This window comes from Gordionus sp. m RMFG-2023, chromosome 1 (genome assembly GCF_954871325.1).
Source record: "Gordionus sp. m RMFG-2023 chromosome 1, tfGorSpeb1-WG-v2, whole genome shotgun sequence".
Taxonomy (NCBI): Eukaryota; Metazoa; Nematomorpha; class Gordioida; order Chordodea; family Parachordodidae; genus Gordionus; species Gordionus sp. m RMFG-2023.
The window spans coordinates 37,198,105-37,215,608 of record NC_088775.1 but is presented as its reverse complement, the minus strand read 5'-3'; the positions used below and the strand labels follow the sequence as shown (position 1 = coordinate 37,215,608).

The following is a 17,504-nucleotide window of genomic DNA, read 5'->3' as shown; positions in this document are numbered from 1 at the left end:
TCTAATAAAATGCTCTCCGCTATTCTCATCTTCTTAATCAAGTCAATGTCATGTTTTTGAAAAGTATTACATAAAATAGTTGTATAATTAAATAATACATTCTAATGAGAAAATTTTTTTTAATAAGTATTGAATACAATAATTTTCTTGCTTTTGAGAAAATATTTCTTTCAGGCCGTTGTGATATTTCAGTAATAGCATTAATAATCGGCTCTTCTAACACAATAAAAGCGGTTACTGCTTGATGGTGAACACTCGATCTCGTTGGACAAGCTTACAATATCTTTCTCCCTGTTGGACAAGGAGTTTCAGAGATAATTATTATTTGACTAGAAATTTTGATAAATAATACGCCACTAAAATTTGAAAATAATAGGTAAATTAAGCCAAGAAAAACTCTAAATCGAAATTAATTGATAATAACTTAGTAGATGAATGTATGTGATAAATAAATGTAATTAAATATATATACGAGATAGGAATAAATATTAACAAATATAAATTAATATTAACAATAATATTTTTGAAAAATATAATCCGGCATCTGCTTTTTTTGGCTTTGGGGAGAATTGTCCCCCTGCCCACCCCCCGCTAAGCACGCGCCTGATTTGTTCTGAAACAGGTCTTATAAACTAGTCCTGGCCACTAAACGTTTGACAGTACCTCCGACCCCGTTATAGGCATATTTGCCATGAGATGTGGCCCAGAAATTTCAGTCAGCTTTTATCTCGAAATCCCCTGATTAAATTTTTGCGATTTTTATATTTAGCTGCTGCTCCATCTGAAAAGCAGAAGTAATTTTGGGCAAATTCATCAGTATTAATTTTGTGTTTTGATGAATGGAGCAAACACATATTGAATGGGTACCGTTGCTGCCAAGTGATACACAATTATCTGGGCGAAGATTACAAAATTTAGATAATCCAATTTTAATATTTTAATGAATACCTATAAATTTAAGATATAGCTATCGTAAATAAATTAAAATTAATAATTTTTGAACTTGAATCTTTTCACTATTTTTTAATATAGAAACAAAAATTGATTGCTAAATTTTTTGTGGTCATTCAGGGTATAATCATTCTTAGATTCTTACGATAATGAGCATGTCTTTTTAGATTAAATGGGTTGCAACATTTTGATATTATAACATGGTACGTCCATCTATTATATGGAATAAAAAGATCTGCACCTAGAATATATGTTTTTGCATTCTTCAAATCCTGAATGCTTTGGTAGACAGACGATTGTTTAAAATAAATCTGAACGGGCAAGTAAAAAATATTATATAGAAAGAGAGATAGTTTTAAACAGTTTATTTTGTTAAATAATATGCTCATAAAATATAATAGAAAATGTCTAATAAAATAGTTTTTGTTATATATTATCGAGTGGATAAGCATCCGCTATAGTAGCAAAGTCGAGATATAAAAAATGTAAAACTATTAAGGATTGTGGAGGGTGGGGGAAGAACTGGAAATTTTTATCACATTTCTTATAAATGTATGAATATTTTCATTTTCCTTAGGAATAATATTTTACATTTGCGCCATCTATTTTTTTTAAAGTTTTTAATAAAAATGTCTAATTTGGAAGAGTCGATAGCATCGCCAAAGTTTTAACATTGTATATAATTTAGCAAAGGTGTCAAAATAAAAAGCAAAAAAAAATTTCGAAAACAAACTTCTTTTTTTACTTAAAAACACAGGTAAAGCAAAATAAGTAAACCAATTAACGGCTCAAATTGGCGCCAATCTTTATTGTTTTTATAAGCCCTTTAGAGATTTTTTTTACCTACAATTTGATATATAATATACCTTTTTACTATAACTAGTTTTTGAGATAGAGGTATTTTAAAAATTTTGCAGATTCCCCTTTGAGCCTCTACTCGGGAACCAGGTGTGCTAGCGAGCTAAAATAAATGGCTTTATCATTCATTTATTTACCTATCTTAATAATTCATGAAATTTTTAAGAATTTTAAAAGGGATCGGCCGAAAGTGTTTGATCGATTTGACATGGAAAGGAATAAAATATTATTTAATTATTAGATATAAAAGTGAAGAATAAAAAAGTCAATAAGCGTATATTAGATTACAAAAATGAAAAAAGATTTTATTATTATCCACTGGATTGGATTGCGAGTGATATATAAAAATATTAATTGCATAACAGCATGATTCACTTTAATCGTTTTAATTTAACATAAAATACGGCAATTCGTAGTTTATTCCTTTTAACTTTATATAAGTCATCCTATTTTGCAACATTTTATCATAATATCATTAATTTGCGCAATTCGTAGTTTAGTCATTGCAATTCGCAATTTACCTGGCAATTCGTAGTTTTTAGCAATTCGTATTTTAGGAGTTTATCAAAAACAATGACATCTATTTGAATCGGTTATTAGGTTATAAAGATAAATTTGGTGGAGTTTTCGTAAATCATGGTTAAATTGTGAAATAAATAAGGAGAGTGGAGATAATCAGCAAATAAAGTCCAACAGCCTAAAATAAATTTATAATAAATAGTGCAGAATAGTGATAAATGATTATATTTATAATTGAATATATTTCTTTTTTGTTTTGAATTATTTTGATTTTTTTTTTTTTTTCTCTTTAGCTTTCACCTTTTCTGGTGGTAAGCTCCTTCAACATCTCTCTCCACTTTATGTTATTCATACAATCTCTTTTATCTATTTTATACTTCTTTATATTGGCTCTAACTTTAAAGCCCCATTGAAGTTTTGGCCTTCCTCTTTTACGTTTGCCCATCACTTCCAAACTCTCAACTTTATTTCCTATGTAGTTCATAGGCCTTCTCATTGTGTGCCCATACCACCTAAGTCTGTTTACCATTAACTTAGTCTTAATGGGCACTACCTTTAAGCTACTTAGTATTCTTGTACTGCGCACTTTATCCTTTCTTGTTACCCCAGCAATCATCCTCAGCATTCTCATCTCCATAGTTTGTAGACTTCTCTCGTCTGATTCTTTGGTTGGCCATGTTTCCGAACTATATAGAATAGTTGGTTGTACTATGGAACTGTAAATTTTTCCCTTTTATTTGTGTGGGATTCTTTTGTCAAATAGCACTCTACTTGATGGCATCTATGAATGGCTGCACCAGTCCTATTAAATTATAACTTGGTTCTAAACATTCTCTTTTTCTATTGTGCCGTTTGTTTGTATAGTGGAGCCCAAATATTTGCAGCTTTCAATTGCGGATATCTGCCATTCATTTATATCAATAATCTCTGTTTCATCTCCTCCTATCACCATATACTCCGTCTTTTCTCTATTTACTTTTAATCCATGCGTTTCTAGGATATTTATCCAACTCACTAACCTTTCTTTCATTTCATCCTTGGATTCGGCAAGTATCACAATATCATCTGCAAATATCATATTCCACGGGACTGTTTGAGGTATAGACTGTGCTAATACATCTATTACTGTAATCAGTGGCGTAGCTAGGAATTTTCCTTAGAGGGGGTCCATATATAAAAGCCTGCCGGGTTTATCTTAAAAATCATATTGGTTTTTCTTATAATATATAAGTCCTAGAATTATTAATTATTTTAATTAGTGTTGTTAAACGGCTCGACTTGAGCTGATTTTTATAAACAGCTAACTCAATATTTTTGCCAAAAAATATTGTTCAAGCCTAGAGATTTCTCGAATAATATAAAACTTGTATCTCCATGAGCAAAATTTTCTGGCTAATATATTGAGTTAGCCATATCGGCTAAAATTGAGCCACTAATTTTAATTAAAATAACACATTGACACAATTTTATTGATATACGTTTCATTTTATTATACTTTTAGAAGTTATTTACAAATAAAAAGCGATTATTTAAAATATAAATATTATATTGATTTAATTATAAATATTATATTGCTTTAATTATAAATATTATATTGCTTTAATTATAAATATTATATTGCTTTAATTATAAATATTATATTGCCTTAATTATAAATATTAGTATTACACATATAAATTGCTTTAATTATAAATATTATATTGCCTTAATTATAAATGATATATTTTATAATTAGTAAACACATTAAAACTATAGATTAAAAAATAAATGTTTTTTTTTAAACTGTAAATTTAAGTCGATATCCTTCAAAGTGAAAAAATCAAAATTGTGTTGGCAATATTTTTTTACCAATATATGATAGATGTTTAAAATTAATATTGAGAAACCTAGGCTAATAATCATAGATGACATGTTAGCTTTGGAACCAACTTTTGATTATTATAAGTATAAAGTAATAGACTATATCACTTGTAGTAGGTGATGGTTCTAAATGATCTAGTATAATTGGTTGTCTATTATCCTTTAGTTTTCTGGAGTATGTGGGAATTGCTAAGATTTTAAATAAATATAATTTAAATAAGACTAATACCTGACATGAGTGGAACTTCATTTCCATTTAAATTCTACCTAGATTTTTTATATATCTAAAATTTTAATGTAAATATTAATAAGTAATTGATTACATTACATTTATTAGATAGTGATTTGTTGTGACTTAGTGTATTTTTTTGTTTGTTATCACTATTTTTTTTACCCCTTGGTGTGAATATTAATTGAGATATTCCTATAAAAATAAATTAAAATAAAACAACATATTAGATAACCTTTAAATTCTAAATTGATACAGCCTATAAAATTTTGTTGACTACTATCATTCTTCTTCAATGTGATACTTGATATACCTAAAATTATGATATAAATATTTAAAGGTAATAGTTAACATTACTTTTACTAGGTAGAGATTTGAAGTGATCAAGTGTATTTAGCTTATTTTTATCATAATTTTTTATAGAGTATCTAGGTATTTCTAAAATTTAAATGAATACATTTAAATAAGGTCATATAAGTTCATAAAATACCTGAGGTGAGTGGTAAATTGTTGCTTGTGATATCAAGTTCATCATTAAAATTCTGATTTTCTATATTAATTGGTGATTCATTTAAATAAGGTCATTATAAAATACCTGATGTGGGTGGTAAATTGTTGCTTATGGTATCAAGTTCATCATTAAAATTTTGATTTTCTATATTAATTAGTGATTCATTTAAATAAGGTCATTATAAAATACCTGATGTGGGTAGTAAATTGTTGCTTATGATATCAAGTTCATCATTAAAATTTTGATTTTCTATATTAATTAGTGATTTGGTGTGTTCATTTTGTTGACTATCATCATTTTTATTAAATGTAATACTTGATATATCTAAATCTATAATAAAAAATATTTAAATCTTAATAGATTATATTACTTGTACTAGGTAGTGATTTTATATGGTCTTTGGGTATATAAATGAGTGTATCAAGATCATTTTCTTCCCTCCTACGTTTGGGTATATCTTATAAATGTCAAAATATTTTGGTTAGCCAAAATTATTTAAAATAATAAATTACCCAAAGTGGTTTGTACTGGCAATTTTAATTTAGTTAAAACTATGACTAGGTGTTTAATTTTAATTCTAAAATAAAAATAGTTAGCTATTAATTTTTAATATTTTTTATATTAAATGTTATTTTGACCTGGTGTATTTACATCATCCTTATTATTTTCAATAGAGCCTATAATGCATAAGATATTAATTAGTACACTGGATTAAATATTTTTTAACCTCAAAAGCATGAGAAAGTAGATTATGCACTATTTTATTTCATATTATTATTTTCGAACCATATCTTCGATAAATTATAATAAATATTTTTTTAAATATGCATAAATAATATATTATTATAATTTATTAGATTATTATCAATGACTTTAAAATAATATACAGAATAATTTTTATATATATAAAAGTAATAATATCCTACCACAAACATCAAAACCAGAAAAATATAAATATTCATGGTATTTATTTGATATAAAGTCACTTTTGAGTCTTTTGAACGAATAATCTAAAAAAATTGCTCTGAGGGGGGGGGGGGGTAGATTATGCACTTTTTTATTTCATATTATTATTTTCGAACCATATCTTGGATAATTTATAATAAATATTTTTTTAAAAATGCATCAATAATATATTATTAAAATTAATAGATTATTATCAATGACTTTAAAATAATATACAGAATAATTTATATATATATATTTAAAATTAAAAGTAATAATATCCTTCCACAAACATCAAAACCAGAAAAATATTAATATTCATGGTATTTATTTGATATAAAGTCACTTTTGAGTCTTTTAAACGAATATTCTAAAAAAAAAATTAATTGCTCTGGGGGGGGGGTCCAAACCCGAAAACCCCCCCCGTAGCTACGCCACTGACTGTAATGAAGAGAAGTGGGCTGAGAGCCGACCCTTGATGAACTCCTTCGGCTATTGTGAAGCCTGCTGAAGTACCTGTTGTGCTACGGACCATTGTTGTATGTCCCATATACATATCCTGTATTATTCTTATATATTTTTCGGGAACTTTTTTGTGGCGTAGCGCCCACCAGATAAGTTTTCTTGGGATTCTATCGAAGACCTTTTCTAGATCGAGAAATACCATGTGTAGCTTTTTGTTCTTTTCCCTGTACTTTTCACTCATTTGCCTAATTGCATGGATAGCATCGGTTGTTGATCTTCCAGGCATAAAGCCAAACTGTGTCTCTCCTATTTCGATTATATCTCTTAATCTTTTGATATTGTAAATAAAAGTATAATATATGTATTGCTAATAGTTTTAAAAAAATCCCGAGACCCATTTAGTTAAATTGGTTTAACTGAATATCTTATTGAATTTTATAGTTACAATGATAAATTATGGAATATCTTCAAATTATTTTTTTTTAAATATTTATTATCTTATCCACTAGCCGAATGTTTTTAATTATTTTAAGCAGCTATTTACAGACCTCCAAAACTTGCTTGATATTATTTTTTAATAATATATAGAAGTCTACAGGAGAATAGTAACCCCCATTTAAACGGGATATCAAGGTCTATCCTCGAGTTGATGGTAGTGATCTGATAAATATAAATATATTAAGCCCTAATCTTGATCCAATGGTATATCCTCTATTATTTCCTTTTGGTGACCCTGGTTGGAAACCAGATTTAAAGGGTGAAGATACAGGGCGTACAAGGGCAAATATCTCACTACTACAGTTTAAAATATTTAGATTAGCAATTCGTGAAAATGAATTCAACCCAATCCTTTTTGTTGGGAAATTATCACAACAATATATTGTTGATTCCTATTTACAGGTCGAGGCGAATAATTTAAATTTTATTAGACAAAATCAGCCAAAATTACGAGTAGATGAATATTCTGGATTAATGGACTACTTGGAAACAAAGTCAAACAATATAATTCCCTGCAAAGCAGTAATATTACCATCATTTTTTCAAGGTTCTCAAAGAAATATGCGAGAACGCTATCACGATGCAATGGCCATTGTGCTCAAATTTGGCAAACCTGATTTTTTTATTACTTTTACATGCAATCCTAATTGGCGTGAAATTAAGGAAAATCTATTTCCCGGGCAAAGTCCTACAGATAGACCAGATTTAATAGCCCGTGTTTTTAAATTGAAATTAAATGAATTATTGTTCGATATAAATAAAAAAAATTTATTTGGTAAATCTATGGCTTTTATATATACAATCGAGTTCCAAAAAAGAGGTTTGCCTCATGCCCATATACTTATTATTTTAAACGATGATAGCAAAATTGAAACATCTCAAGCTATAGATAAATTTGTTTGTGCCGAAATGCCAGATAAAATTCTCGATCCTAAACTTTTTCAGATTGTTACCCATTTTATGATACATGGTCCTTGCGGGATATTTAACCCCAAATCGCCTTGCATGGAAAATGGCATATGTACCAAAAAATTTCCGAAGGATTTTCAAATGGAAACAAGACCAAATATTGATGGGTATCCATATTATAAAAGGCGAGATAATGGTATTACAATTCTTTCCGGTAAACCTACGGATAATCGTTATGTTATTCCATATAATCGATATCTAATGTTAAAATTCAATGCTCATATTAACGTGGAAATTTGTACATCTATTAAATCGGTAAAATATATCTTTAAGTATATTTATAAGGGCTATGACTGTACTAATGTCGACATTAATGTTGCTTCAAATATAAATATTCATGACGAAATTAAATCACATTTAAATGCGCGATATGTGAGTGCATGTGAATCAATGTGGAGATTATTAGAAAATAATATGCATGACCGCTCGCACGCTGTTATTCGCTTAGGAATTCATTTACCTTTACAACAGCCAGTATATTTCACTGCTGGACATGAAAGAGATGCTTTATTGAGATCAGAAAATAAACATACTACTTTAACGGCATGGTTTGAGTTAAATAAGACAGATCTAAATGCTAGACAATATCTTTATGGGGAAATACCTTATCATTATGTGTTTACAAATTACCATTGGAAACTAAGAAAAAAACGATTAAATGTAATTTCGAGAATGTATTCCGTTCATCCTAATTCTGGTGAACGATTCTTCCTTCGATTATTATTACTTCATGTTTGCGGGGCTACAAGTTTTGATTATTTAAAAACTATTAATGGAATTTTAATGAGTACTTTTAAAGAGGCAGCTATTAAAAGAAATTTGTTATCAGATGATAAAGAGTGGGAATCATGCTTAGAAGAGGGATCAATATATCAAATGCCGTCACAACTACGGAGTACTTTTGCCTTTATCTGCATTTTTTGTCAGCCTGAAAATCCTGCATATCTATGGAATAGGTTCAGATTTATGATGATTGAAGATTATTTGCGTCAATATTCAGAAGTAATTGCAATAAACATGGCTTTAATGGACATTGAAAACGTTTTTCTTGATCATGGTTTATGCTGTCAAAGTTTTGATCTTCCTTCACCTACAAAAATCCCCCCAAAACAACATTATGATGCCCATGTTGAAGCTGCCGATTCAATCGAGCGTATATCTAAATTAAACCAATTACAAAAATATGCTTTTGATTTAATTATACAAGCGATTGAATTAGAAAATATTCCAGAAAGATATTTCTTCGTGGATGGCCCTGGAGGTTCAGGTAAAACGTATCTTTACAATACCTTAATGTGTTATATAAGAGCAAAAAATCAAATTGTATTGCCTTTTGCAACCACCGGCATATCCTCTATTATTTTAAAGGGGGGAAGAACCATCCATAGCGGATTTAAATTACCTGTGCCTATCTTTGAAACTTCTACATCCCATATGAATTTACATAGTTCGCTAGCTCTAGATATTAAAAATAGCAAATTGATTATTATTGATGAGGCCACAATGATGACTAAACACGCTTTGCGATGCATTGACCGATTACTTAAAGACATTATGAAAAATTCCCACCCATTTGGCGGAAAAGTAATTTTATTAGGTGGTGATTTTAGACAGACTTTACCAGTAGTGCCTTAAGGCTTAAAGTCGATATTATAGAGTCCTGTATAAAAAGTTCATATTTATGGAGTCATTTTAAAATAATACATTTGATTGATAATATGCGTATTTCATCAGATCAAGTTGATTACAATGCTTGGTTACTTAAAATTGGAGATGGGCTATCACGCAGCAATTCTGATCTTCCTACAAATAGTGTTTAAATCCCACCTATTTAATTTCAATTTATTTATTTCAGGTTATTTACGGCAAACTACGAGCAAGGAAATCACAACATCATCTTCAAAAACGAAACCACCTTGAGCAAAGAAAAGAGAACTTCTTCACCATCGCTAAACCATCTTCCTCACCAACAACAGTATATTCTATTTTATAATTTCAATTTACACGATTTATTTCAGGTTATTTACGGCAAACTACGAACAAGGAAATCACAACATCATCTTCAAAAACGAAACCACCTTGAGCAAAGAAAAGAGAACTTCTTCACCATCGCTAAACCATCTTCCTCACCAACAACAGTATATTCTATTTAATTTCAATTTACACGTTTTATTTCAGGTTATTTACGACAAACTACGAGCAAGGAAATCACAACATCATCTTCAAAAACGAAACCACCTTGAGCAAAGAAAAGAGATTGAAATCTCCTTTTTTAGGTAAAATTTTCTATATTATAAAATTTATTATATTATATTTTTTATATGGCTACAAATGCATATGTGTTGTAACCCGATAATCATCAACTCTTGAAGTATAAATATTTATTATATTTTCTTATAATTCATATCTTTGTCTCTTTTTTTCTATTTCTTCCTTCTTGTTTTCATTCTTTTTTTCATTTCTTTGCTCCCCTAATATCCATCTCCTACCTTCACGCGGTGGGGAGTGAACAGTAATTCTGACTAACAGGAGCTCTGGTAAATAATGTTAGTATTTAGGGTGCTAATAAGAGATATTGTTTAATTTTTGTAATTTAAAATATAAATTTCGAAATCACATCTCATAAAAAGGAAAATGTCTGATTCATCCATCATCAAATAAAGGTAAAATATATTATTCATCAATCATTGAATAAAAAAGACAATTCCTCTCTCTTAGTCTTAATGGGTTGGAATTGGCATGAAGGAGGAGGGGGAGGGATTATCGTAAAAGAACGAATAAAATTCTCATCCCCGTCATTTTTGACGGGTTATCAACTAGTTATTTTATAATAAAGGAGAAATAAGGGGATTTTATTTACAAAACGTTCATTTCTATAGTAAACTATTTAGATATACTAATTTATAATTTAATATTTATAAAATAAAATTGAGATAGAATCTTTACATTTATGATTATAATTTTTTAATATATGGATAACCTGAGCTTGCAACATGAAAAAAAATTGCAATCGTAAAATTCCTTTTTTATTTATAAAATATGCGATAAAATATATAAATTTATATATGCTGTATTTAACATTTTGCGACACTACACTAAGGAGTTCCCTATCAAAAATCACAAGGAAATCCAAACAGATATCAATAATGTTTGTAAATTTATAAATTAAATTATTTATATAACTTATTTTTATTTTAAGTAAATATATAAAGTACATTCATAACATAAAAGCTTCTTAACAAATAATCGGATGAAAATTGTTAATGCATTTATATTTTGTAAATTTATGAACTAAATAAATTATTTATAATAAATATCTATATTGAAATTAAATAAAATTAGTCAATAATTATAATTTTTTCTAAATACATTTTTTTGATTCATATATTATGAAATTGTAAAATAAAATACCTCTTTAATATGTTATGTTATTTTTAATAATCTAAATTTTTTTGAATATATAGAGAGGATTATGTCTATAAACGCTAATAATTGCAGCATATTTTATTAATAAATTAGGAAAATGTTTAAATTTTGTATTGAGGAAAGGATAGTATGAATGTAGGGTAATATAGTTGATAAAATCTTATATTTTTGACCAATTAAAAAAATTAGCAGTTTGGTGATTATCATCAGTATTTTCTATCAAAGTTAAGTTATCTAAATGTAATGTTAATTAAGGCAATGCGCAGTTTAGTCATTTTAATTTAACTTTAATTACCGCAATTCGTAGTTTAGTCATTTTAATTTAACATTATATACGGCAATTCGCAGTTTTGTAATTTAAATTTAACATCATATATTGTTTAGATATCGCCGGGGTGGCCTAATGGGTAAGATGTAGGCTTGGAAACATGAGTATGAACAAGGACGCGGGTTCAATCCTGGTAAGAACCATAAAAACTTTCAAGTTTTTCTTCGATGACTGATGTGTAAAGACATATGGTATGATGAATTTCGGAGCTTAGAGATGACACCCCGGTCACCGACAGGCCTGGACAGCCGGGTGCTAAGGATACCTGTCCAATAAACAAAATGAAGGACACAAATGAAAATATGAATATGAAAGCTAGGGCGTTCCCTCCATGCGACGCGCAGGGTGTAGACCTCCATCCTGTGAAAAATAAAGTAAAGGTCAAAGCAAAGAAGACAAGACTGGCAAGTTTGAATATTGGGACGCTTAAAGGTAAGACGAGAGAATTGGCATCAATGTTGAACAGGAGAAAAGTTGATATAGCGTGCATACAAGAGACGAAATGGAAAGGACAGAAGACTTTGATGATTGGAGATGGGTATAAATTGTACTATAATGGACTTGTTAGCAATAGGAACGGTGTCGGCATCATCCTCAGTCAAGATCTAACCTCCTCAGTTGTAGAAGTCAACAGGATCTCTGATAGACTAATGAGGATAAAACTCTGCATTGGTCAATCAATACTACACATCCTATCAGTATATGCTCCTCAAACGGGTTGCAAGGAAGAAGAGAAAGATGACTTTAGAGCTATCCTTGATGAAGCCGTAATGGAAATCCCTAAGGATGACCTAGTCATAATTGGTGGTGACTTAAATGCGCATGTGGGGAAAGCAAGAGATAGCTACAAAAGGCATCATGGTGGTTTTGGATATGGAGAAAGAAATGATGAAGGAGAGCACGTACTGAAATTTGCGCAAGCCTTCGACCTTGCCTTAACCAACACCTACTATAGGAAAAAAGACAGTCATTTAATAACATATGAAAGTGGTACTAGGAAAACACAGATAGATTACATGCTAATCTCTCGCAGAAGATTAAAAGATGTAATAGACTGCAAAGTCATCCCAGGAGAAGATATCGCCGCTCAACACAAGCTACTAATCATGGATTTACAAATCTCAAATAAATCCACTCAAAATAAGATAAAACTGGAACCATGCATCAAATGGGGCAAATTAAAAACAATGACAATGCCTTTGCAATCAATGCAAACATTGAAACAATAAATTGCTCACAAGTCAGTGAAAAAATCTGGACAGACCTTTCATCCAGATTAATAGACACTGCAAAATCGACGCTAGGCTTGACAAGAGGAGGCAACAAATCACACAAAGAACTATGGTGGTGGAATCAAGAGGTACAAACCACTATACAGGAGAAAAAAGCCCTTTATAAAATATGGTACAAATCCAAAAATGCAGATGACAAGTCAAGATACATTAGCTACAAAGGCGGTGGCTAGGGCCAAATCTATGGCATACGATGACATGTACGAAGATCTACATACCAAAGAAGGGCAAAATAAAATATACAGATTAGCCAAACAGCGAGAAAAGAACTCTAAGGATATAAACGGAGCTCCGAAAGTAATCAAAAATAAAGATGGGAAATTGATAATAAAGGAAAAAGAAATAATGAATAGATGGAAAGAATATTTTCAGGAGCTTCTCAACTTTAATTCCCACATATTGCATCTCGACTTGTCAAAACCTTGTACAACCTATAACGGAACAAGAAATAATCACATGCCTCAAGCATATGAAAAACAACAAAGCTAGGGGTCCAGACGATATTCCAATAGAAAGCCTTAAAGCACTAGGAGATGATGGAATACATCTCCTCACAAATCTGTACAATAAAATACTTGGAAATGAAGAGGTCCCCCAAAAATGGAGGCAGAGCTATCTAGTTCCTATCTTCAAAAATAAAGGGGATCCACACAATTGTCAAAATTACAGGGGCATAAAACTAATGTCACACTGTCTAAAACTATACGAAAAAATAATAGAAAAAAGATTAAGAGATATAATCGAAATAGGAGAGACACAGTTTGGCTTATGCCTGGAAGATCAACAACCGATGCTATCCATGCAATTAGGCAAATGAGTGAAAAATACAGGGAAAAGAACAAAAAGCTACACATGGTCTTTCTCGATCTAGAAAAGGCCTTCGATAGAATCCCAAGAAAACTTATCTGGTGGGCGCTACGCCACAAAAAAGTTCCCGAAAAATATATAAGAATAATAGAGGATATGTATATGGGACATACAACAATGGTCCGTAGCACAACAGGTACTTCAGCAGGCTTCACAATAGCCGAAGGAGTTCATCAAGGGTCGGCTCTCAGCCCACTTCTCTTCATTACAGTAATAGATGTATTAGCACAGTCTATACCTCAAACAGTCCCGTGGAATATGATATTTGCAGATGATATTGTGATACTTGCCGAATCCAAGGATGAAATGAAAGAAAGGTTAGTGAATTGGATAAATATCCTAGAAACGCACGGATTAAAAGTAAATAGAGAAAAGACGGAGTATATGGTGATAGGAGGAGATGAAACGGAGAGTATTGATATAAATGATTGGCAGATATCCGCAATTGAAAGCTGCAAATATTTGGGCTCCACTATACAAACAAACGGCACAATAGAAAAAGAGATAAAGAATAAGATTAATCAAGGGTGGTTAAAGTGGAGATCTTTATCTGGAGTGCTATTTGACAAAAGAATCCCACACAAATTAAAGGGAAAAATTTACAGTTCCATAGTACAACCAACTATTCTATATAGTTCGGAAACATGGCCAACCAAAGAATCAGACGAGAGAAGTCTACAAACTATGGAGATGAGAATGCTGAGGATGATTGCTGGGGTAACAAGAAAGGATAAGGTGCGCAGTACAAGAATACTAAATAGTTTAAAGGTAGTGCCCATTAAGACTAAGTTAATGGTAAACAGACTTAGGTGGTATGGGCACACAATGAGAAGGCCTATGAACTACATAGGAAATAAAGTTGAAAGATTGGAAGTGATGGGCAAACGTAAAAGAGGAAGGCCAAAACTTCAATGGGGCCATAAAGTTAGAGCCAATATAAAGAAGTATAAAATAGATAAAAGAGATTGTACGAATAACATAAAGTGGAGAGAGATGTTGAAGGAGCTTACCACCAGAAAAGGTGAAAGCTAAAGAGAAAAAAAAAAAAAAAAAAAAAAAAAAAAAATCATATATTGTTTAGATAATTTAATTTGACAAAAATAAAGGCAATTCGTATTTTAGTAATTATAATTTAACATTCATTACCGCATTTCGTATAAATTAACGTTATATATTGCAATTCGCAGTTTAGCCATTATAATTTAACATCATATAGTGTTTAGACAATTAAATTTAATATTAAATATGGCAATTCGTAGTTTAGTCATTTTAATTAAACATTAAAACGGCAATTCGTAGTTTATTCATTTTATTTTAACATTAGAACGGCAATTCGCAGTTTAGTCACTTAATTTTAACATTAAACAAGGCAATTCGTAATTTAGTCATTTTAATTTAACATAAAATAGGGCAATTCGTAATTTAGTCATTTCATTTTATCAATAAATATGGCAATTCGTAGTTTAGTCACTTTATTTTAACATTAAATACGGAAATTCGTAGTTTAAATTTAACATTATATTCTGCAATTCGTAGTTTGGTCACTTTATTATAACATTAAAAACGGGAATTCGCTGTTTAGTAATTATAATTTAACAATAATTATCGCAATTGGCAGTTTAGTCATTCTAATTTGAGATTAATTATCGCAATTCTTAGTTTAGTCATTTTATTTTAACATTAAATACGGCAATTCATAGTTTACTCATTATAATTTAACATTAATTACCGCATGTCGTAGTTTAGTCATTATATTTTAACATAATATAGTGCAATTCGCACATTTTAGTCATTTTAACATTAATTACGGCAATTCGTAGTTTAGTCATTTTAATTTAACAATAATTACCGCAATTCGTAGTATATTTTAACATTAAAACGGGAATTCGTAGTTTAGCTATTTTATTTTAACATTAAATGCGGCAATTTGTAGTTTAGTTATTTTAATTTAACATTAAATACGGCAATTCATAGTTTAGTCATTTTAATATAACATAAAATGCAGTTTAGTCACTCTAATTTAAGATTAATTACCGCAATTCGTAGTTTAATCATTATAATTTAACATACACAGCAATTCGTGGTTTAGTTTATTTTAACATTAAATACCGGAATTCGTAGTTTATTTTAACATTAAAACGGCAATTCGTAGTTTAATCATTTTAATTTAACATTATATACGACAATTGTAGTTTAGTCATTTTAATTTAACATTAAATACGGCAATTCGTAATTTAGTCACTTTATTTTAACATTAAATACGGCAATTCGTAGTTTAAATTTAACATTATATACATTCGTATTTTAGTCATTTTAATTTAACATTATTTACCGCAATTCATAGTTTAGTCACTTTATTTTAACATTAAATACGGCAACTCGTAGTTTAGTCATTTTAGTTTAATATTAAATACGGCAATTCGTAGTTAAGTCACTTTATTTTAACACGGCAATTCGTTGTTTAAATTTAACATTATATACGGCTATTAGTATTTTAGTCATTTTAATTGTTAATATGTGAATTTTGAATAAACTTTATAATTTTAAATGTATTTAATGATCTTTTTTTTTCTTTTTGTGAAATATATTTTGTGCGACCTTTAAAAAAAGATATCGTATTTGTATATGTAAAACGTTAAAATAACTTTTCTTAAAGTAACATTAAAACAAATTGTAAATTGTAACTTTTCTTAAAGTAACCTTAAAACAAATTTTAAATTGTATATATGTAAATAGTATTAAAATAATAATATATAGTTGTGAAATTTTTAGTAGTGACATATATAGAAAAAAATAAAAGATTTGAAAATGAATTTTAAATAATATCAGTCTTGCCTCTCATGCCTTCGATGTAAATAAAATTAATTTAACCTTATTTACCGCAATTCATAGTTTAGTCATTTTAATTTAATATTACGTCATGCGTCATAAAGCGCATACGCCCTCTAAACGTTGTAGGTACAACAGAGCTACGCTAGGTATTTCTCATTTCCATCTAATTGGATTAAATAAAATTTGGGGAAAAGATGAGAAGCCCTTTACACGTTTGTGGGCAAGCCGCACGTACTTGTAGGCACAACATTTCGAAAAATGTTGCTTAAACCTCTATAGGCTTTAATTTAAAAGGAGTGGGACAAAGAAAAAGCCTATACCTGAGAACTACAGTATAATTTAATTACTTTAAAGGTGGGTGATGGCTGATTTTAAGCTTAATTTCTTTAATGTAAGTTATATTTGTAAATAAATATGATTAAAATAAAATAATATTTACCACCGGATGAACCGAACCCCAATAAATTTATTAAGATGATAGAAATCAATTTAATATTAAATACGGTAATTCGTTGTTTAGTCACTTTATTTTAACATTAAATACTGCAATTCGTAGTTTACATTTTGCATTATATACGGCAACTTGTAGTTATTTTTATTTTAATTAAACACTATTTACGGCAATTCGTAGTTTAGTCATTATAATTTAACATTATATACGGCAATTCGTAGTATAGTGATTTTATTTTAACATTAAATACGGCAATTCGTAGTTTACTCATTATAATTTAACATTAATTATCGCAATTCGTAGTTTAGTCATTATATTTTAACATTATATAATGCAATTCGCATTTTTAGTCATTTATTTTAGCATTAAATACGGCAATTCGTAGTTTAGTCATTTTAATTTAATAATACCGCAATTCGTAATTTATTTTAACATTAAAACGTCAATTTGTAGTTTAGTCATTTTATTTTAACTTTAAAACGGCAATTCGTAGTTTAGTCATT

At 29.3% G+C, this 17,504-nt stretch overlaps 1 protein-coding gene and 2 long non-coding RNA genes across 3 annotated transcripts; 1 reads left to right on the top strand and 2 right to left on the bottom strand.

Moving 5' to 3' along the window:
• Positions 1 to 4,785: 4,785 nt before the first annotated feature.
• Positions 4,786 to 5,067, bottom strand: LOC135922391 (uncharacterized). Its single transcript, XR_010570872.1, has 3 exons — positions 5,013 to 5,067; positions 4,908 to 4,967; positions 4,786 to 4,855 (listed from the first exon to the last, which is right to left on the bottom strand). It is a non-coding gene; the product is annotated as an uncharacterized LOC135922391 (long non-coding RNA).
• A 56-nt stretch (positions 5,068 to 5,123) lies between these two features.
• On the bottom strand, positions 5,124 to 5,619 carry LOC135922390 (uncharacterized). Its single transcript, XR_010570871.1, has 4 exons — positions 5,567 to 5,619; positions 5,441 to 5,505; positions 5,299 to 5,385; positions 5,124 to 5,258 (listed from the first exon to the last, which is right to left on the bottom strand). It is a non-coding gene; the product is annotated as an uncharacterized LOC135922390 (long non-coding RNA).
• A 1,418-nt stretch (positions 5,620 to 7,037) lies between these two features.
• Positions 7,038 to 9,440, top strand: LOC135924956 (uncharacterized). Its single transcript, XM_065460095.1, has one exon. It carries the CDS (start codon positions 7,038 to 7,040, stop codon positions 9,438 to 9,440), a length of 2,403 nt encoding a protein of 800 aa, XP_065316167.1.
• Positions 9,441 to 17,504: the final 8,064 nt, after the last annotated feature.

Coding starts and splice junctions, on each gene's coding strand:
- LOC135924956 (XM_065460095.1), top strand. CDS start 7,038: ATGGTATATCCTCTATTATTTCCTTTTGGTGACCCTGGTTGGAAACCA.